General features: G+C 26.3%; 1 protein-coding gene across 3 annotated transcripts in view; it reads right to left on the reverse strand.

Moving 5' to 3' along the window:
* Positions 1-24501, reverse strand: part of LOC107451486 (C-Jun-amino-terminal kinase-interacting protein 4) — a 54081-nt gene that overhangs the window by 15430 nt on the left and 14150 nt on the right. The window contains exons 9-18 of one of the 3 annotated variants that reach the window (XM_043049581.2): positions 23601-23642; positions 22591-22623; positions 17924-17941; positions 15875-15932; positions 12053-12109; positions 8521-8662; positions 7303-7493; positions 5468-5623; positions 3967-4210; positions 248-391 (exon numbers count right to left, since the gene is read on the reverse strand). In XM_043049581.2, the coding sequence (XP_042905515.1) occupies positions 248-391; positions 3967-4210; positions 5468-5623; positions 7303-7493; positions 8521-8662; positions 12053-12109; positions 15875-15932; positions 17924-17941; positions 22591-22623; positions 23601-23642 (1085 nt within the window). The remainder of the gene's footprint in view (positions 1-247; positions 392-3966; positions 4211-5467; positions 5624-7302; positions 7494-8520; positions 8663-12052; positions 12110-15874; positions 15933-17923; positions 17942-22590; positions 22624-23600; positions 23643-24501) is intronic. The other 2 variants (XM_071178986.1, XM_043049582.2) reach the window with 2 other exon arrangements.

The raw sequence follows: 24501 nt of genomic DNA on the forward strand, positions 1-24501 counted from the left end.
TGCTTTTTAAATAAAATCTCAGTCATATTAATCACAAGTTAACTCTTTTATATTAAAAATTTTAACAATTACAATCAAACTTTTACAGCTAGATTGTAACATTGATCAAATTCAGGTATTACTTATTTTAAAACAATCCTGGGCATTGATCAATAAAATATTTATAACTGATAAGACTTACATGAGCCAAAACTGATGTAAGGTTTAGCTACAACTTGATAGTTTAAAAAAAATTTAAAACAATTACTTTAAGCTCGTTATTCAATTTTTCGACTTCTTCAGTGGCCTCAGGAGAACTGACATAGAAAAAACTAGAACCCACTGTAGATATCTCTATGTTCTCGGTTTCGGACTTCCCTCCGGTCAAATCAACACCAGCTGCACACCAGACCTACAATAGAAAAATAATGATCACAGACCTGCCAACCTCAGAAATTCAAATAGCTTGAGACTTTTTAAATAATACTACAAAGAGTAATAAGTAAAACAATAATAAATATTGAAAAATAAATAATTGACACTATGTTTGAAGTTAAAAATATATAAATAACCTCTTCACTGCTAAAAATTACAAAATAATAAATTAATCTAAATTTTTTTTATTAAGTGAATAATTTGAAAATTTTTTAAAACATAACATAAGAATTTTTCTAAAGCTCTTTTACGTTAGTATTTTCAGTCAAAAAATTCAGTTAATTAAGAATAAAAGTTACAAAGACATTGAAATTTTTTCAAATGACATCATTTAATATTGCACATTAACTTTAGTTGTTCATTCAGTGCTTCTTTTAGATTTTAAAATTTTGCTTCACAAGAATGATGACATGAAGTTAGAACATTTTGTCCCTCTACCTTAAAAATAGCATCACGATTTTTAATTATTGAAAGCAGTATTGTATTGTAACTAAGATAAAAATAAAGCGAATAATACCACGTGTTTTAACAACAAAATAAATCTTTTACAACTTTCAGAAAAAGATTAATACAATTTTCAAGCAAGAAAAATATAATTGATAAATGTATAGAAAAATTTGAAGTAATTTTGAAAGGTTAAGATTATACAGGAAACTTCGATTTCTAAATGACGCTATGCTATACACTTCAAATTCTAAATTATGGTAAGTAATCCATATTTTACAATTCTTTTGATAACAAAAACCTCATTAGTTTGAATAGGTGGTCCTGTTACTTTTTTTTTATTCCGAGAAAATTCAAGATGTTTCAATTTTATTGAGTGGTAACATCATGTAAAATAGTGGTTTAAAAAATTAAATGGTATAGTTCAAGAATTTTGTTATCGATTAACGTGTTACCAATGGAAAAGTGTTCATTTTGAAAGCCCAAAAATTGTTTTTGGAAAGATTATTCCAGAATTAAAAAAAAATGAAACAAAATTCCCATCAATATATTGGAATAAACAGCTCAGTTAGGGTGTCCTAACGGACATTAAAATAATGTGTCAATGCAACAACAAATGGAACTTTAAGTAGTGGTCATTATAATGTAGAATCACATTAGAGGAGTTGAACTAAAGAGCTTAGACTGCATTACACAAATTAGCTATTTTAGAATGAATTAAGATATCACTCTCAAAAAAGAAATCATCCTGAAAGAAGTGTTATACTTTTGAAAAAAATTTCTTTTTAAAGTTCAGCAGACATTTTAAAACATAAAAAAAGTTAAAAAGGATTTAATGTGATAAACTCAATACACTTACATTACAAAATCGGCGATTAGAAGTAATGTTTTGAAGGTTGTAAGTAAATCACGCACGAATCGTACAATTCGTATACTAATTAGAAGAAGAAAAACCTGAGAAAATACTCTGGTAGCCTGAGGCCTTGAGGTAGGGACAGGGATGAGATTAGCCAAAAGGCAAAAAAGCTGAATTTCCACAATAGTAAATTTTACGCAAGCGCAACCCTTTAATAATAAATTTCAGACAGTTTAAGGTGATAAATAATGTGTTGACATACAATTGGTACTAATCTATTATTATATAAATGATTACATTGATACTTAACATTTAGTGAAAATAAAAATTACCAATTGAAAAAAAAAAGCTGGAAATTATATTTTTCCTCAGTTCACATAAGAGACAATTATTACTTGAAAAACTACCTGGTTTAGCAAATTAAAACTACTGAGAATATACATTAATATTTCATTTCTTTTAATAAATACTGTTATGTGATTTATAGCAAATATATCAGTAATATTACTTTTTAAATTATATTGGAAAAAAAAACTTTAACAATGGACCGAATCATTATGTTCATATTATAGTCTAATCTAACTACAGCCCTCTGAAACATATCAATAACAGTGAAGTAGAAATATATAGTAACTCCTTAACATACAAAAATTGCTATTTTAGTTTGAAAAATTACATGACAATCAGCAACTGTTTAGATAATTGTTTTTTATTTGATAAGAATTTTGCATTTTATAGCATAAATAACAGCAATTATAAATAAAATTTTGATGATGAGTTAGTTAACTCTTTTTCCAAAAAAAAAAAAATTAAATTAAATCACTTTTTAAGTGATTGTTTTTGTTTGCTATATCTTTAATGTTTGCTATATTTAGTCGTTAGTCCATCTTCAAACATCTTGTGACAAATCCTATTTTTTCTTCTTTGCAAGCACAGAATGTAAGTTTTGAATATATTCCCTTCCAGTTTCCTGATGTTGTAAGACTTACATATACTAATAATCGTAGTTAGAAAAACAGTCATCTTTATCGTAACTAATTTAAAAAATTTTACTACAAGAATCCCGATAGTTGATCTTAAAATTGCGTGAATATGAATAACAATTATGGATTTTGAAATCACATGAATATGAAACTAGATATACGATTTTGAAAATGAGAAAATACAAACTGGGATATAATTTTTAAAACGCGTAAATACAAATCACGATTCATAATTTTAAGATCACGCAAATACGAATCATGATGCGGAATTTTTAGATTGCATAAATAAGAATTATGAATTTTTAGAGTGCATGAATGCGAATCCCAATGCCTTATTTTAAAATAACGTATAAATACGAAAATCAATGTTTGATATTATAAACCGCATGAGCAAATCAAGAAATTGAATTTTAAACTTGCATGAATATGAATCGCTACATAGGTTTTTAAAAAGGCGTAAATACGAATCACAACATCAGATTTTTAAATCTCGTAAATAAGAATCGCAACATACAATACTCAAATCACGTGAATCAGAATCGCAACACGCAAATATGATAAGCTATGTTTGATATTAAAATCGTGTGAATGAGATCGAGATATTAGCAGATTCCAGGCTTGGGACCTCTAAAAGGCTTGTCAGAAGCAGCGTTGTTTGAACTACAAAAATCGGATCTATCTGGAGGGCTGGTAAAAAATTCCGAAAATCTTATTTGCTGTGAGTAAACGGAGAGAAAACAGCTAAAATAAGTAAAAACGAGAAAGGTTTGGTAGCTATGCAGTTTGAATTTTCTGTTTATCTTTGAAAATCGGTAAATTTTCTGAAAAAGTGGAATATTTATTAAAAAAAATGAAATTTTAAGAAAAATCTGAATTTTTGACAAAAAAGCTGAAATTCAAGTGATAAAAGTGAAAAAAGCGGAAATCCGCTAAAAAGCGGAAAAATCTCATCCCTGTAGGGAAAAAACTCTGAGAGATGGCAAGTCAGTGATTATGAATAATAATATTACAGTTTAAAATTTAAAAAAAAGGATGAGGCTAATTTGCAGTTATTCCATTAAAATAATTCTATGAATGAAAGAAAGTAAATTTAAGTTCACAATAGATTTCCATATATTGTACTGGGAGGCTGCGCTCTCTGCTCGCTATCCCTTATGGTTGCTTCTCATTCATCATAGTTTTTTTTCTTCTTAAAAAAAGATAAAAAGTCGATCAAAAAAGATAATTTTGACTACAAAATCATTAAATAAAATTCCTAGAATTATCTACCTTCATTCCAGATTCCTTTTCCAAGAGTGGACGACAGAATACGGGGACTGGGACAGGAACGGCAGATGTTGAAGTCTTTGACTGTGATTCCGCTTCAGTGCTTTTACTCACTGAACCACTCTTAGTAGGGAGACTCCAGCCATAAGCCTGTAAGCGCCCATCTTCCTTCCTCACGTGAGCTCTCACCTGCTTATATTGTTCTTTACGTTCCTTGGCTCTCTGCTGCTGTAGCTTCTCAGAAACTCTAAAATTAGGAAATGAAAATTATTTCATCACTGTTCATTACTATCATGATTCTGGCTTTTTAACTTTTTAGATAATCTTTTGTATGTGGAAATAACTTGCTATCTTTGTTAAGAAGTTACTTAATATTTCCATTTAAAAAGTCTTTTTTTTTTAAAGCAAATAGTGAAAATTTTACAATAATTTATAATATTACAAAATAATTTTTCATAAATTACACATAAAAGTTGCACTTTTGTTTTCTATCCTTAATTTCTTCCTTTAAACAGTTAACAAAAAACTGCAAGACAGCTAACTAAGCCTAAGAAGCAATTCTTAAATATTTTATTAAAAAATAATTTAAAATTACAGCTAAAAATAATGAAAAAATATTAATCAACAATAAGTTTTGATTGCTATTACTGACAAATTTACAGATGGTAGAAATAACTGACTATTTCTGACACTAGAAATTTTTTTTGTTTTAAATGAGACATTTTTACAAAACACTTTTCCACAATTTTGCGGGGGGGGGGNGGGGGGGGGGGGGGGGGGATGAAGAAAATTTAGTCACTAATCTGCAGGACCAGTAAATAAAATTCATTAGTAGTTTATAAACATTTTACCGATCTTTTCACATGTCTCAAGTAGGTCCCATTTTTAAAAAAACTAATTAAGTGAATTTTAATGAAAAATTACAATGCAGAGAATGAGTAATATTCATAATTATGATGAATTATACTATTTTGTGACCAAAACAACACACCACCCCTTTATATTCATTGCTATTCAGATGGAACACTAGTTATTTATTTCACTGCAGTTTGAGTCAAATTTTACTGGTCTTAGACCAACGGACTACGGTTAATTTCGAGTCCTGATATTGTTATAAGATATGTACTTTACAGAATTTCCCACAAGAAAGCACCCTCATTTTATTGTCTTCGTAACAGAAGCATTTTATTGCCAACATGAAAACATGTTTTTCATTCACCAAAAAGCACTCTCTTATACAACTGAGAACAGTGGCTATAGCAGTATATTGCTTGAAATTATTTATGTGTTGTGAGTAATATGAAGAGAAACTGAACAGATAGAATGTATACAGTTTTAAACACTCACTTTTCTGAAACACATTATAGACATTGAAGTTGCACAGGAAAAAGACAAAAAACAGCTACAAATAAACCTAGTATGTATCTTTCTATTATTTTAAAAAGATACTTGTTAAGAAACAGGAATCACTGATATTCCGCAATTAAACAAGAGTTTTGCTTACAAGTCACTATCCAGCATATCAAGTCTGTGCCGATCTCCCAATCTCTTCTTTCTCATGGTATCTAATGCTGGAACAGAGCTGGCAGTGGGTGCATTGTACTGCATATGCACAGGCTTCTTTATGGGCTTCTCATTTGGATTGAATAAATTACTAAAACTGAAAAAAACAAACATATTGTTTTTTCTGTAATTTAAAGGATATTAAAAATTTGGATAACTTATAAATATTAACTTATTGAAACTGGAAAATATTACAATTAAGCACCTTGTTTTATTATAAAGCAAACAGGGTACATGCCATGCATGAAAATTATTTTTATAGTGCATATTTTGGTTTTATAAAAAGGCATTTCAACCTTCATACTTATTCATATATGTATGTAAATATGAATAAGCTTAACATATTTTTAATAAGCTTGACATACTTCCTTAATTTACTATTTTATCAGATTACTTATTATATATTTATTCACTTACTATGCTTATTAATTTATAAGATATAACTTAAGATACTTAAGCATAGATATTTTATCAGCTTCAAATGTCAATTCATTAATACGAGATTAGCATATTTATTTTACATAAGGGTTTTGAAAATTTGCATAATTTTGCGAGAGTAGCAAAACTTGAAATTAAAAAATCAATATCATCTGAACGCTTATAAAAGTTTGTTGGGTTATGGGGTGATACAGGATGTTTTTGGAAGATAAAAATAAAGATATTCAAAAAAGTCAAATAATTTATCAAATAAAATTTAAAAAGGCAATCAATTCTAGTGTTAATAAACATTACATTGTCATCACACATTAAGTTTTTTTCCCCATCCATTTTGCAAAAAAGTGTAAAATTCATGCTCTGTTCAAAAAGAATATGTTCAAAAGTGTGATTCGTGTTCTGATTGTTCCTGGGTTGTTAGATTCTCTAATGCATATGGATTGAAAAAGAAATGTAAATTCAAATGTATTGAAAACAGAAATTTTCAAAAGAACAATAGATCTATAAAATTCCCATTGAAATTAAACCACACATCAATTAAAGAGCATGGCCAAAACGAATAGAATGAGTAAAAAATTCTTTGCAATTTTTGAAACTTAACTGATTTCAAAATACAACTCATTTAAAATCTACTGTTCTTATAAATTAGATGCAGCAATTATTGTAAATAACAATTTTTTACCCTTTATATTGTATCACTGATTAAAAAACTGCTTATTTTTTAGTTAATTTGCTGTTGTGGCTAAATGCATAAAGAGTTAATAAAGAGTTTTTAAACGTGTAAAAATTAACATAAAATTTATGAATTCAAGACCTTAAAATTATATAATAAAAACAACAATGAATGATGCTCGCTGAATTTTCGGACATTAAAAAGTCAAACAAATCTATATTATTACAGAAGGAAATAGAATCTAAGTGTCAGCTAAAATCTAACTTTAAAACTACTTTTGCATGAATACTACTTCAACTACTATCCAATATTACCATGCAGGTATCTAAACAATAATAAAGTCATAAAAAGGTGAAATTTTTAAATGACATGGAATGCAATTATTTAATGAAGAGTTAAAAACCTAATTTACAAACTTAACACACAATTAATGAGTGACGAGTTCATCTTACATGTAGTTTATTAACATGTGTAAGCACGTCTGCGACAACAGACTGCAGTGCAAATGGGGCTGAAGCCGAAAATTAATAACCTTGTTTGACAATTTATTGGAATGAGTAGGCAATCTTGATTTCTTAAAAGAAGTAATTGTAAGAAATGAATCATAAAACTAAAATTTAATATAGAATAATTTTTTTAATAAAAATTTCATTTAGATCCTAACTTACAATTTCCATATAGATGATTTATTCCTTTTAGTGTCTAACGAAGGATCACTGCGGGAAGCTCGAATCATTTCAGTCCACCTGACAGCTTCTTGTAATTCCATCAAACGTTCCTTATATTGATTCCTCTCCATCAAAACACGTGCCATTTCTACCCGTGTAAATCTCTTTCTTTGGGCCATCGGCAACTCTTCCTACAATAGCAAAAAATAATAATAATCATTTATTAAACAAGCCTCTCATAAAAACAAATTACATATTTTTTTAAATATAAATTCCAAAGCATTATCTATATGTTTCTATAAGTTTTAAAGTTGCGTACATTTAAATACATTTTAAAGTCACAGATACATTTTAAAGTCACATAGTTGCTGAAAGAAATTTAAAAAATGATATAATTTGTTAAACTGTTATTTTCTTATTTTTAATATTCATTCGTATTTGTTTTTTTTTAATATTATTTTTACTGTTATTTTTTTTCCAACAGTTTTCTTTGGAGAAATAGAAACATATTATTTTTCACAAAATTGTACCCTATTTTGGTGCTATTCCATTTTCAGGGCACATAAAAACAACTTATTACCCCATTACAGTTATTAGCATATTATGTATTTATTACCATGATTAATGAAGGTTAAATAATAGTTTGAAAATTTTTAGAGCTCCCTAAAACAGATTAACACCTCTATTTTAAACTGTTATTTAAAGTTACTAATATCAAACAAGTATTCATTTAATAAACTTTTTTTCTCAACTCATTGTGCAAAATACTAGCATAAACCAAAGCATAAACCAATCATTTAATTCCTTAAATTATGTGTACATTAATTAGCAATTAAAATTTCAAGGCTGGTTACATTAACATCTATGGATTCCTATGCTTAGACAACAACTACCAGGTTTTTATTTATGAATAAAATAATAAGTTTGTAAAATAACAGTTTCTATTCTATTTTTAGCTGAAAACTCTAATTTTTGCTGATAACTATTTGTACATTTCTTAAAAGGCAAGGCATTGAAAATGTTTCTTATTTTAAATCAGAAATATTGTATGAATAAGTTAATGAGGCTACTTATCAGTTTCGGTAGTTTGTAAAAAACCTACCACAATTGTGCACTACCGACATTAATAGCATTTTGACAATTCTTTAAGGCTAACTGTAACAGATAAGTGCCAAAATAAGCAATACACAAACAAAAAAAGGGTTTTCACAAACATACCTCATCATCTGATTTTCCAGATTTTGGATTATCTGTCTCTTTCGCCTTTTTAAGTTCTTCTTCTAGTTCTGCAACTTTTTGCTTCAACTTTTCTTTTACACTTGCATACTGTTTTAACTCCTCCTTCAGTATCTCTGTTTCGCTGTAATGACATAATTATTATAGACTTATAATATTCAAAACTAGTGGTTATCACACTCTGTTTGCTGACGCTCTCCAACCCTCTTTAAAAGAATTAAATTTTTTAGTCAACAAGTTATTAAAATTAAAAAATGATGCCATCGAAAATAACATTAAATAAATAAGTAAATGACATGCCATAGAAAAGCCTCCATCAGGGCAACATTTAGCATACCTCTCAGAAGATTTTTTTTCTTTTGCCCAGAAATGGGATTCTGAGTTGGAAATCGATAGTTGATTTTAGCGTTTGGTAACTCCCATCGGGGGACGCTGTACCTGAAATTCCACTTTCCCCGCCATTAGCTTGATTTTCGGAATTCTGACTTTTTTTATGCTGAATGTTAAAAAAAAAAATTTTTTTTTATATACTGAATATAAAAATAAAAAAAACTTGATTGACAAATTTTTTTTAATTCTTTTGTTGATAACTTGACTTTTCTTTCTACAGATAAAACAAATTAATAAATAAATATCCAGAAAACAGAAATTGTTTTTAAAAAAAACATAGAACTACTCAAAAATTAGCAAGTAAAACCCTCCTTTAACTTAAAAATGGAGGGATGTAATGACAACTAAATTACCATTTATCCTAAATAGGAGGGAGGGGGGAGGAGAGTTAAAAACTCTTATTTATTGTTTCTTTACATAATTTCCTTCATATAGTTGCAATGCATATGCACTGAGGAACCACCAACCCTACTTTCTATTGATTTTTATTCCCAAAGGTTTAACAAAATAGATAATGCAATGAAGACATACAGATGAATGAGGTGGATGGGTCTGAATTGATTGACTGAATGTTTGTTTGTCCTCTGAGTGGCTACAAAGAGGTCTGTAAAATTTCTTATCACCCTAATTATAGTGACAAGAGATGAAAGATACAGATATATGAGAATGTGCCATTCAAACTATCTTGCATGATCCCTTAAAAGTTAGAAATCTTAATTAGATTAAGATCTTCCTAACTACTGAAGAAAGCAAATAAATGATTAGGTGGGGAAAAGGTATGAAAAGAAAATGGATATTGCAAAAGAGTTTGCAATTCCAAGCAGCACATTATCAACAATTCTAAAAAAAAAATAAAGCAATTAGTCCAGAGAAGTTTGATGATGGTTTAAGTAAATGTAAGAAGCTTAAAACTAGATTATTTCCAGAAATGGTGAAATGCAATGATGTGGATTACACAATGTAAAATACAAAATATGGACCTTAAACTAAAGAGAGAGCTGATATTTTTGTTAAAGAAAAGTTGTTTGAAAAGAATTAGGCTGTTTGAAGTTCCAAGGCAGTAATGGTGGGTTGGAATATTTCAAAAACACAACATCATCATATTTTCCAAAACGTGTGGTGAAAGTGTTATTGTTGATGATTGTGCAGAATTTTAAAAAAAAATGTTTGTTGCAGAAAGCAGTCAGTGAGAGGATAGTGAACTCATTAAACAAAATAAAGCTTCTTGTGATTTATCAGAAGAGGAGGAGGAAGAAATCTATAATTTACCAAAGAATATCACAAACAAAGAAGCATTATTTGCTATAGTTACTTAAAGAAAGTATGTAGAAAGTCAGCTAAATATGTCCAAGCCAAAGCCCATTTAGAAAGTGTAATTGATAAAATGTCACATTCTTCCCTTAAACCAACAACAATGTACTTTTTTTTTAATAATAATTTTTAATGAATAGTGTTTGTAGTATTAAAAATTGGATAACTTTTGAAAAATAATGTGAAAAAACTTTTTTTTCTTTCTTTTCTTTATTCTAATCAAGATAATATTCAATTTTTGATAAGTTGAGTTCTTGGTGCTGTGAATTTTTTCTTCTCCCTCTTCAAGTTCGAGATAAGGAAGTTTGATTGTATTTAGTTAGTGCATAACTGGCATTCATTATAAATAACAAAATAACAAGAAAATTGCTCAATTAGAAAATTTAACATTCTATTTATTCCTTTTAACATTTTAAAATTTATTGTGTTATGCTTACATATATATCGGTTACAAAAGACATTAATAGTTTTTCCATATGGTCAACTCACCAAGACGTTTAGGTCACCTTTCGATTTTTTTTAAATTTTTTTTTTTTACAATTCATGGATATTTTAGTATGTATGGCATAGAAAATTTCCTTAAAAAGCTTTTTTTAATCTGTTCAACTTATAAAGAGGTTAGAATAGCATTTAACAAATTGGACTTATTTCAATGATCAACATAAATGGTCTGATTAAAAGGATTTTGCACCATTTTATTATACAGAATAAAATTTGGTTTCTCATAATAGTGATCTATTTAGGAAAGTGGTCAACTTACAAGGGTGATCAATTTTACAGGTTTTATTGTGTACTAATATGCATATTATAGTAAGATATCCTAGTGTGAAATATAATAACGTTTTAAAAATTGAAGAGAGAAAAAATTTAAAAAAAAAAAAAAGAGGATATGCTAAAAATATCAAACAAAGGATTAAAAAATTGTTCTTACATCGAAGTTTAACAAACAACAAAATTTAAGTTTTGAATTTTGTACATTGGTATAATTGGCTTAGATGTTCAGTTCTAAAACAAAACTAAGCATTCCTTACATAACTAATGAGCAAATACATAGAAAAGGTTTTTAGTTTAGCATACTTGCAAAATAATTTTCTACTTACAAAAATCATATTGGGATAATATAATGATAATTTACATGAATGCAAGTTAACTGACTAGATTTTGATAAGAATAATAAATTTTGGATAATGTATAGTAAAAGGTTGAAAAGAGAGAGAAAAGAAAATTAATTAGCTATGTTGCAATTATGCGCTTTACCACAATGTGTAAACTGAAATATATAACAGTTTAATGTTATTATACGAGCATATGAATTTTAAAAAAAACACTCATAAGTATTAAGTTTAGTTTGTTATAAGAAAAATTTACATTTTTGCTGACAGGGAGGGAGACAGGCATGTAAGTGATTTTTCCCCCCACTATCCAGAAGAATAAAATACTTGAGAATGTTTTCCCGTATTTAGACTTGTTTAAGATTTTAAGTTTACTAAAAAATTGAAGTAATGTCCCAAAATTTTGCAAATTTTCTGATTTTATCCAACAAAAGGTTTCCAAGCAGGACATTTTGTTTTTCCCGTTGATTTTATAATTTTCTATATCAATTAGAAGAAAAACAAAAATTTATGAAGAATCGTAATTTTAACATTAATGGCCTAAATTTTTCTAAGCCCCTTTTATGCAAACAGCAAAGACATATAGTTTTTAATTTATAAGTAGCAGTTGGCATTATATTGCAAGCATATTCTAAAGTAAAAATACATATTCTAATGATGAGAATATTAGGCAAGTGAGTTAGAAAGAAGAAAACAATTACCTAGTTAGCTCATCTACTTTGGCAATAAGATCATCTTTGACAACATTAAGTGCATTTCTAAAAGAATAGAAATACAATTTTAAAACAGCCCATAAAATACATGCTATGAAAATATCTTTTATGAATATGTAATTTCATCAAGCAAGAGGTTGCATTTATAAGCATTTTGAATTTAAGCAGTATACTGAAACAATCAATTCAAGCGCTACCAATCAACTTTTTTGCATTCCAAACCGAAGAAACTTCTTAATTAATAGAAATTTGCTCAGAAGAAATTTTATGATTTATTGCTATAATCAGATTTTTAACATGTAGTTTCATGAATTCAAAGGATGATATTACAAATATCATCTTAAAAACTTTACCTGTAGAAGGCAATACTTGCATTTTTGTAACAACAAAAAAAGATTGTTACAGCTATAAATAAAACCTTTATCTTAGCTGTTTAATTAAAACATGAACAAAAATGCTTAATAAATGATACAAACATTACATATAAATATTTATTTATGTTTCCATTAAAAAAATTTCACCTTGTGGCAGATGCAATCAAAATTAGTAAAAAAAAATCCAATTGCAATCTTAATAACAAAGGTAAAACAACAACATGCTTATGTTAACCATATTTAAAATACGACTTTAAGAATTATTTTACTGAGATAAATCTTGTCATATTAAAATTCTGATCTTGAATTCCAAATTTTTTCAAATGTTTATTTCTTTCTATTTTTAAATATAATAAAGAACCAATTATCCCCGATGTCTGAATTTCCCGGTTATCTGGATCGGCCAAAAAGTGTCATTAATCGATGTTTTATATCACCCAAATTACTATGGGAAAGAGTAACACATTTAAAAAAAAAAGAAAAAAAAAAAAGCTCTCCTAAATTTAAAGAAAAATGGTAGAAAAAAGAGCATTTAAAAGAATAAAAATATTTACAAGTTTAGACAAGAAAAACAAGTTTGAAAAATACAAAATTTACATATTTATTTCTTGAAGATAACCAAATTAACTAATATAAAATGAAACCAATGATTAAAAAACGCAATATGTTTCACACCAAAAAGAAAACAATAAAAGAAAAGAAAAACTTATTAATCTAAATAAAAGCAACACTTTAAATTTACATAACGGAAATGAAAGTTAAAAAGGAACTAACATAAATATTAAAACTCCGGACAAGGCGTTATATTATAGAATCAACCGAATTTCAGAAAAAGAACTTAAACAAAAGTTTATTAATAAAAATAACTAATTTATTGATTACGAAATTTATTGTGAGAAAAAGAAAAGAAAAAAACTCAAGAAGAAGTGGAATCAGAAATGTATCACTTTTAAAAAAAGGAAGCTGCAATTTGCTTCATAAAATAATCGTCTGATATTAGTAATAAATAACTGCATGCTTAGATTCATAAACTATCTTCTTTTATTTTCTTTATAAAAGCAGGCGATTTTTAACAAAAGCAGATGTAATTCACATCAAGAAAAACTTGCAAATGATACAGCACTTCTAAAGATTCAGAATTTATTCAATTGAAAAATATAATTTCGTTAATTGAAGTCAAATAGGTAAATATAACAGGGGATTAAAAAACGTTTTGTTCGAAATAAACAATTGTACTAATAATGTATTATCTAAAATCAAGGATAACAAAAACTGAGTAACTAAAGTGGATTTTAAAAAAAAATCTAACTTTTCAATACTCTTGAGGCAGAAGATTATTTATTTTTTGTATTTATTTGGTATAAATTTTGTTTTGTACCACTTTTATTTTTCTTTACATCTTTCGAAAAAAAAAATTTAAGGACGCTCTCATTTTTTCAGAATAACACATGTATTTTTGAGAAATGCGTGTCATTTATGTAATAACCTTATCAGAAGCTTTTTCATACATTGCCTTATCATTTGTCATTCTATAGAATACCTAGGTACTATATAAAATGCCTAGGAAAAAGTATGTAATAATTCTCTCACTCATACTCTGCCTAAAACGTTTGGCATTACATACAATACCTAGGCATTCGATAGAACACCAGGGTTTCATACTCTGCTGGTAACATATACGATCTATGCTCTTTAGTATGACGCTTCCATTATAACAGCTGCTACATTAAGTCCCGTTAGCTATTCCATAGAAGCAACTCGACTCGATATGAGAATCAATAGATTTCCTGCCCGCAGTAGCAGGCACCCCACTCCTTCATCTGTACTAGGGCTTAATGGCGACTGAGACCATAGAAGCAACACTAGAACATCCAAACTAAACCAATCTAGCGACCGAAATTTTGTTTCATTTTTTAATTCACATAAAATCACTCCTAAAACAGGTGTTCAGACATTTTGGCACTATCTAAATTTGTAACATTTTTCTATTGAAAACCAGTCATTCCATAACAAAAGCCCCCAAAAGACTATTCAAACCACTATTTTTTTTGTTACCCCTCAATAAACATCTTTCTATGAATGAAGAAGTGACAGGACCACCTATTCAAACCAGTGAGGTCATGGGCATAATCTATGATCAAAAGAATTGTGAAATAAGGATCACTTAACATTATTGAAAATTCGAAGGGTATATTGCTGTGTCATTTAGAAATCAAGAGTTTCCTGAAAATCCCTTTTTTTCAAAATTTCTTTTAATAAGGATAAAGACATTCATCAATCTTACTTTTCTTGTTCCAAAATTTTATTCAATTTCTTTTTTTTGTGAAGTGTTGTTAGAGATGGTTTATTTTGGAAATTCAAACATATGGAATTATTTGCTTTCTTTTTTATTTTAGTTTTGCTCAATTCTCTGAACGTTAGCGAAAATGGCTGTTGCTAACCAGACTAATGCTTTTATGCTTAGAGTGGAAATTAATAATTGTTTTTATTAATAAATTTAATAATTGTAGAAGTTAATAATTTTAATTTGCGGTGCTCGCCATTGCCACTAATCTTACAGCCAGCTTGGCAAGTTAAGGTCTTCAGGTAACAGCAGCCCTGTGATAAATATTCTCCTTCAGATGAAGAACTGCCACTTACCTTTACAACCTCTACACAAGCTAGCTAGGTCGCAGGATGACAGATGTTAAAATTTGTTTATGTTAAATTAATGTTTGTGTTTGTGAAAGAAAAATGTTCTGAGAGAAATCAGCATTTCTTACTTTCTTCAAATTAATATTGTTAGAGTGGAAATTAATACATTTTGAAGGAAGATAGAAGAATACCATCAAAATCAAGAATTGCTAAATTATTCATGATCTGGCAAAGATCTTTGTTTACACGAATCGTAACGTAATTCTAAAGGCAAAAAACAGGGTGTTCCAATTTCAAGACATAGTTTTTGTAAAGCAAAATTTTAAAATCTAGAAAAAATTGGGAACTACTGGCTGAAGTTTATGACAAATATTAAATGTATTTTTAACCTTTAATGTACTATATTGAATAATACTTGCATTTTATTGACATTGAAAAATTGTGTATTACTCAGTTTCATATTCGATTTCAAGTGTCGCATGTTTTTGTCAAAATATGTAATAAAAATAAAAAAACTAATATATTTTCATGGAATGCTGACAAATAATCTCAATAATTATTTAAGATATTACAATACAATATTATTTAGGGATATGGAAGTTTCCTTTTTTTTTTTCCAAATAGAACTAGTAGTTTTTTTTTTTTTTTTTTTTTTTTTTTTTTTTTTTTTTTTTTTTTTTTTTTNTTTTTTTTTTGCTAAAAAAATAACAAATAATCTTTTTTTTTCATTCTATTCAATGGTTTACATTAAAAAAAAAGGTAAAAATTTAATAACAACATTTTTCTTTAGATTGAAACTTACTTTGTAGCAAGCAGTTCATTGTTTTCAGATATAAGATTTTCAACTTCTTTTCCCATTCCTGCAAAAATACATTATTTTAAAATAAAATATATTGAGAATGATCACAAACACAAAGACTAAAAAATATATTTGTACAAAATAAGGAAACTGTGCAAAAATATTAAAAGTAGTGCTTATCAATATCTTGCATGCATATTAAAAAACATCTAATTGCAAGAAAATTAAGTGAACTATTACAAATGATACAATGTAAATTTGCACATCTATTTAATTATTATCACATCTATTTAATTTAATTATTAATACACTATTAATTGTTTTACTGCAAAATGTTTAAATCCCAAAACCTGTCTCAAAGACATTCTGCGTAGTTTTCATTGCTAAATGTGGATATAGTTATCTAGACATATATATATATATATTTTATCTAAGGTTGTTTTATGCGAAGAGACTTCGAGGCTTGCTTAAACTGTTCACCAATTATTTTGCGACTTTCATTAGATGTAGGGAAACAGAGGGAAATCTTCATATTTATAAATAACGATAATTGATTAATAATTATATAAATTAAAGCTCACCTACTAGAAAGTTTTAATTGATAAAAAGTTTTACAGCTGATATCCCTTAAGAAAACTTTAACATTCCTTTAAATTTAATGATAATTTAAATTCTAGAACTAAAAAGAAATAGTCTATGTTATTAAAAAGTTATTATTTGAATAAAGAAAATTACTCAAATTGTATTGAATTTTCTAGAATGTAACAGAACTTAACTCTTTATTTTTTTAATTCTTAAAAACCTTCTCCCCCAAATACCTACAAAAAATAAATAATTTTTCATTCGTAATAATTTTTCTAATGGGTCATATTGAATTTACTCAGAGTAATAAATTTTACGTGAAAAACTGTATTTTAAAATTTTATACTATTAGCTAAAATAAGATTACAACACGCATTTCGCAAAATAAAAATAATTTAAAATTATAAAAAAAACAAATAAATAAAGAACACAAGAACAAATTGTTTTTCTTGTGTGTTTATACCATATATAGTTTAAAGAATTCAAAGTGTGACGTAAAAAAAAATACTACTACTTAAAGAATTTACATAAAGTATTATTTTTAATTTTCCTTTTTTGAAATTTAAATGTTAAAACTGCAAAGCTCGTTTTGGAATTCGCTGGCTTAGTGACAATAAATAAACTATCGAAATAGTTTTTTCAAAATTTTAAATATAACAGAAAAAAATTTTAAACATGTTTCTTGAAATATTTCATGGAATATTTTTTCCGATTTAACCCTCTTCCTAAGAAAATTTCTGTAAGCACCCTTGACAAAATAAAATAAAAAGATAATACATTTTTTAAAAAAAACTACTACTACTTAAAGAATTTGTACTTTCAATAACTTTTTCGAAATTAATTTTTTTATTAATATTGGTTTTTTTTTACTAATAATATACAAAAAATTATATACTGTATTAAAACTTTTACATAACACTCACTAAGCATTCGCAACCTCGTCAAATGTGATAAAATTGTAAATTCGGCTAAAAAATTAAGTTTTGGCGAAAGTATTAGCAAATGAATTTTTCTACTGAAAAGAAAAATATAAATACCTCTCGATCCTGAAAAAAAAGTCAAAGGAAATTTTTCTGAATAAATCATGTGTTTTTTATTCTATACCAGTAATTTTTATTAAATACATTGCATAACCAATTAGAATTATATTAAGTCCAGATAACGTAAGCAACAAGAGAGTAATGCACTATGTAATTAGAAATTTAATTGAAAAAATATCAAGCATTTGTACACTATAAATAACTATCGATCAAAATCAAAGTTGATGTTTTATATAACTTTACTTTAAATATATCAGCATGCAAAAGAAAATGTGCAGAGAAAGATAATATAAAAACATTTTTATTTTCTAATTAAAAAATAACAAGCAATTATTATATTATCAATATTATATCAATATCACAAACAAAGATATTAAAAGGGTTAATAATATAATTGATTAAAGGGAGGAAAAAAGTTGAGAATGCTTACCGAAGAAATTGTCATTAGCTATAGAAGAGCAGGCAATGAAGCATTCAATAAAAAGAAAGGAAAGAAAAAAAAACATTATTTAAATGCAATGGGAAAGTAACATGCAAATAAGTGTTAAATGCAAAAATTTCAGTGCTTGTACAGATGAGCAATAAACAATTGTATTTACATTAAAAATTAATATTTAAGATAAGAAATGAAGAAGAGCTCACTATGAATCAGATTAATATCATTAAAACTTGTTCTAATATTACAGAAAATAATAAATAAAAAAATATGCAGAATAATATGCAAAAAAAGCGAAATTAATTATTTTAACTTTTTAATTAATTATATATAAACAATTATTTATTAACCTTTTGAAAACAGCTTCTGGTCCAACACGAAGACCCAAATAATAGGCTATGATACAGTTAAGACACATACGCGAAAGCTGTACCATTATCCAGTTACAATGATCAAAGAAATTTTAAAAAATAGTAAAAAAACCATTATAATTTTACAAGAATTTTATCCAAATAAAATTTATATTCTAAAATTCCATTGAATAGTAATGAAGTTTATGAAGAAATATAGAAATAAAAGATAGTTTCATGAAACTTAAAAATACATTTTAGAAAACAAAATAATTAAAGAAATTTTAATATTTCCTATGTAAACCTTTTAACGTACTTCAAAGCTTTTAATTATAATTGTTATTAAATGTTAACGATTATCTCAATCAAAACCAAATCAATTATATCTGAAAACGATTAAATTATAATCTACTGATGTAGTGTGCATATTTTTAAAAAAAACTGACTCTTTTCACAAAGAATTTTTTTAAATTTAATGTAGAAAATATTACCTTTATATACACATATAAGCTTATGAACCAAGAAAGAAAACAAATAATAAAAACTGCAAATGTCATTAAAATCAGGTCAATGTTAAAAACAAGAAAGGATTTTAAATAGATAAATCATATATATAAATAAAACAGTGTTAAACGAATATTTCAAATTAGCATGATATTTAGTGATGTTCACTGCCTTAACCATAGTCATTGTGGTTTCATATCAACATAAATTATATGACAAACACTTTTAATACTCTTTGTGACACTACTCCATAAATTCTTATTAGTTCATGATTTATAGTGAATGAAATATGGATTACGTGACTTGGATAATCACAAATGTATATTGTATTGTCAAGTGACAATTTTAAGTTACATATGCTATTGTCAGATTAAAAGGGTGAATTCACAATCTTAGTAAATTTTCTATCATAGCAATTCAAGAAAAAAAAATTTTTTTACAGTGATATTAAAAAAAAATAAAAAAATACATATTTTTGATTTGATTCATTTATTACTACAAGCCAATATGATTTAACATTCTGTTTAAAATTGCAATTAATTTGAATACTTTTGAATCAGAACTTAATAATTTTAATTAAAATGTTTTGCTGACTTCATATGCATTTACAAAGTTTTCTCCAAAAATTAATTTAAGAATGACCCTTCAGTTTGAAATTACCATTAATACAGTGGCACATTAATTTTTTCAAATTAGCTGTACAAAGAGATCACTTCATATGTTTTCACCTTCAAGAAATAGAAAAGTATATAATGCAAAAATGTGTAATTTCAAAGGATACAATTAAGTAAATAGAAGGATAAAAAAAATTGCATTATTAAAAATTATTCTGTTAAATACCCAAGTCTTATTATATAAAACATTGTTTGGTTAAAATTAATCTAGCTTTTTTTAGCTATGAGTAAATATCTAAAAATAGTATTTTTGTGCACTCAAGATATGTTAATTTTCATTTCTATGATAAAACATGTTATTTTTTTTCCTACATCAACTGTATTTAAAATGAATGTAAGCATTTAACGTGTTCTATTAATTATTCAAGATTAAAGGGAGTTGCTTATAAAAGATAAAAATAAAATCTAATACAAATGCAAATTACTGCTCATTAAAAATAATAAAACTAATTAAAATTAATGTTTCAAAATGTTTTGTTAAATAATAATTCAGGTAAAAAAGCATTGTTTGAAATTAAAAGTAGCATCAAAGCAAACAGAAAGCTTTAAAAATAGTGATTATTACTATGTCTTTAACAATAATAATTATTTTCTTGACACTTTTAATAAAATATACTTATTACTCACACAGAAAAAACAACACAATTTTTATTTCAAGTTCAAAAATTACACTCAGTCAAGCTATATTTTTCTATTTGCAAAAAATAAATGTGTTGTAAATCAATCAATATTCAATCTTGAGGGTAAATAAGTTTAGTATTGAAACTTAAAATATTGACTAAATAAACTTTGCTAAAACATCTGTAACAATTAAGATGCTCTACCACAGTAGAAACCCTTCAAATGGCAAATTCTTTTTCACTGTCCTTTAAAATTTAAAGATTGATAAAGTAAATTTGGTAAACCATAAAAGTTTCAACTTTTTTCTTCAAACTACTAACAAATGAAGGAATTATTTAATATTTTTATAAAATAATTAATATTAATATAATAAAATATTAAAATATATTTTAGTATTTAGCATCTAAATGTTTTAAAAATATTTTTTCAGCATTTGAAACTTAATGGCTTATTTGAACTCACTTATATCTAAAATTTATATTTTAAAACACCAATTAATTTGAAACAGAATTCCCCATGAAAAGTTTCTCTCATAGCATTGTAGTTTATGCATTAAAATGCTTCAAGTATTAAAAATGCATAAAAATGAAGTTATTTATAAATTAAACATAAAACTGATATTTAAGTTATAATATTACTAACAACAACTTTAACCATATAATTTGTTTCATATTTTTCATGATTTATCTACATATCCTGTAAACAAATTAACAAATTGTAAAAACTTCAGACCTGTGACATGAGCTTGACTATTGTGATTGTGAGTTAAGTCACATCACATAATGCTTCAGATTATGGTTGCTTAACATCATAAAAAGTTCTCATATTTTTTATGTAATAAGAATAATCAGCTATAGTTAAGAGTTATTAGTCGCTCTAATTTTCCTGCATCCTTCATTTTCCTGTAAGTACCATCTTCTTTTAATGGTCTGTGACGAATGCTATTCATATAATGTCAACTATTGGTTTTTAAGTTAGCATATCCTCACGTCAATCCTTCAGAAATTCCACCCAGATTTAAAAAGCATTTAGGTTATTTCGTTTCGAGAAGAAAAAATATTAACTCCAGATGCTAATGAAGATGAATATGTAGAATTTTTACGATTTGAGGAAAATAGCTTAAACAGCACATTTTATGTTTACATCCGTTGATGAAAATGTTGAAATTTGTGGTGTTGTTGGTTCTATACTTTCTGTAGTCCTTTCTGCAGTACCACGATTTTACAGAAAATGAACAGGATTATATAATGAAGATGAAAATGTAGATTTTTTACAGTTTAGGGAAAATGCCTTAACAGTTCATTTGATATTTACATCAGTTTATAAAAATGTTAAAATCTGTAGTGCTGTTGCTTTTAGAAGCTGATAAAGTACAAAGACAGCCTTTAAAATAATAGGAAACTTTCTGCTTTCACATGATTTTACAGAAAATGAACAGGAATTTGTAACAAATAACAAAAATTTATCAGTTGTTTGTGCTGAGAAGAAAAGAGTATGTCCAAAAACAAATGTGTTTACATTACTTTATAGATATTTTTACATTAAGTACGTAATTTCTTAAATAAATTTTTTTAAACTTAATCTATTGATTTTCAATTCCATTACAATTTAATTATTTATCATACATTAATTGTCAATCATATATCACATCAATATTTGTTATGTTATGCTTACCCGCATTTGCTGTTTTTCCATATCTATCGTTTACCATTTTACCATGAATGGTTACATGAAAAGCCATTGATCGAGGTTCTACTATTATAAATGCAATGATTGTCCACTTTGTAAAATCAAAATTTCTTAGATACTTATGAAATAGAAATTTCCTAGATACTTATAAAATGTTTAAATTTAGGAAAATAATAACAATTTTAAAATTCTGTTCTTTTAAGAAAAGTTGAGGCAATTGATAATCCAGAACAAATAGGTTGCTATCGGCCTAATGCAGTAGAGATTAGAATGTTGAAATTAAAATCCAGTATGAATTTTGTGAAATCATGAATAAAAATATTTGTTCAATCAATCAATGCTTAAAGTTCTTTGTCTGATAATTTATAGTCTGATATTTCTAATAAAAGTTATAAAATTTATTTATTTGATGTTAAAACACAAATTATTTGTGCTTGGTAGTTTTAAAAAAAAATTCCAACAGGTGTTCAACCCAAACAAAAATGAAATAAAAAATTATAATTAAAATTTATAAAATATTAAGGAGAAAACTAATTACAATTCCATCCAGTAAGAAATTATAATTCCTCCCAGAAAGTTTTTATTCTTTGACTGCTATTTCTTAAGGAATTTAAAGATTCAATAAATTTAATTACTTAAAAAGCTTTAGGCAAAATTTATGAAAGTGAAAAAATAAAATATATATATACATGTAATTTGCAAGACAACATTTCAAAGGTCAAAACATAACTGTTTGACTAAGCAAAAAATAAATAAAATAAAGATAATTCTTACATATTAAAAATTTATAATTTTGAAAAGAAAAAGTAACTTATTTTCTCACCCTTATTATCTCTCTCACTGTCCCCTTCACTTTCTATAAAGCACATGCAGCAGATGAAGTACAGCAAAAGTAAATAAAAAAAAATTATAATTGATTTTAATTTCATTTTTTCAGAATGCTTTATTCACAAACTAAAGCACAGACAAACTCAATATTCACATTTTGAATTAGAAATAGAGTAAAACAAGCTTTTTAAATTTACATTTATTGGTTGAATGTAGATTTTAAATGCACAAGAGCAGAACATAAACATTGCTTAGAAGCAGACTAAATGGTGTTATAAACAAAGTCTGACAAAAAAAGGCATAAAAGAATATTATGAGCAAAAAAAAATTGACAATCTAAAGAAATAGAAGCTTTGTATTTTGCAATATTGATATGATATTGCAAAACAACAGTTTATAAAATAAAAAAAGACTACTAAAATATTTTATTTAAAAAAAATATTAAATGACAAATAATTGTGGGATTGCTCCATTTATAATAAGACTTTATTCTAGAAATTGTATATGATTTCTAATTAAGTATTTTTCAACAAAACAACAAACCTTGTATTATAACTTGTGCAATATTTAAATACTAATATTATCAGATCTCCTGCAGAAAATTTAAATGTAGAGTTTTCTTACACTTTAAATATAAAGAACAACAGTCATAATAAATTTTATAATCAATATATAAAATATAAATTAACAAGATTTATATTATATCATGGCAATAACAGCTTAGCTAAAAATTTCCTTAAATTATTGGTAGCAAATATGGAATTAGTCATATGATCTTTAAAGTTAAAAATTTATAAGTTAGGTTAAATGTAAAAATAAGAATTACCCAAATTTGCTTAAAAATATACAATACGCAGTGAAAAATAACATAATATTTCTAACATTTAATATATACATATATATCAAAGATATTAAGTTTCCTCAAACATTAATTTTGAAAGTGTATAATTTAAGTAATAAATTAGCTAATAAATAAAACAGTTAAATTAATATTAAACAACTGACCTGATGATGCATAATCACCAGAACCAGTGAACCTGCCAGCACCTAAAATTAAATAGGTATTTTCACTAATACATACTAGCATTTCATATTAATATGTGCCATAAAATTATAAAAAAAAGAGAGAGAGAGATTTGTGATGAATATTAGTTTGAGTTGAAGATAAGATTAATACAAAGTGAAATCAGCTGCTTTTATTTGACCAAAATAAATAAATGCAAATTGATAAATACTGCATGCATTGTATTATCTTTGGTATGCTCTTTACGCAAAAATTTGGGAGAAATGATATTTAATATTCATCATCATTTATAATTGCGTTTAGCTGTAATTGTGTCTTAATTTAGTTTAATTAGTTATAAAGATAAAACATAATATTATGATATAGTTTCGAAAACCAGCTAGTTAACAATTCGGAAATATATGCTGCTTTGTATAAATGGTTTATTTGAAAAAGAAGTGAAGGAATGCTACTAATTTGCAGCTGAATTTTAATATAAAATATTTTTAAGCTTATATTTTTTGGGTAAAAAAAAAGTCAAGATTTTTCACACATGATTTTTAAGTTTTCACCTATATTTTAGTGACATTTGTCACCCTAGTAGTCTTTGCATCAAAAATAGTGGCTTTATTTTTAGTTGCCAGCCCGGAAATATATTATCTTGCAGAATATAGAAGATGGCTCCTTAAACATGCTTGAAAAGTGGGGAAAAAATTATTAATCTGCAATCAAAAAAAAAATTTAGGATTTTTTTTCTTGAAGTTTAATTAAATTTTTGTACCATTTTGCTTTACTTTTGTTACCGATTTTATTCTTTTATTAATGTAAATAGTTTCATAAAAATAAAATGTTAAAAAGACACGCATATAAACATACTAAATTATTATGAAATACATTGACCTT

This window comes from Parasteatoda tepidariorum, chromosome 3 (genome assembly GCF_043381705.1).
Source record: "Parasteatoda tepidariorum isolate YZ-2023 chromosome 3, CAS_Ptep_4.0, whole genome shotgun sequence".
NCBI classification, from domain to species: domain Eukaryota; kingdom Metazoa; phylum Arthropoda; class Arachnida; order Araneae; family Theridiidae; genus Parasteatoda; species Parasteatoda tepidariorum.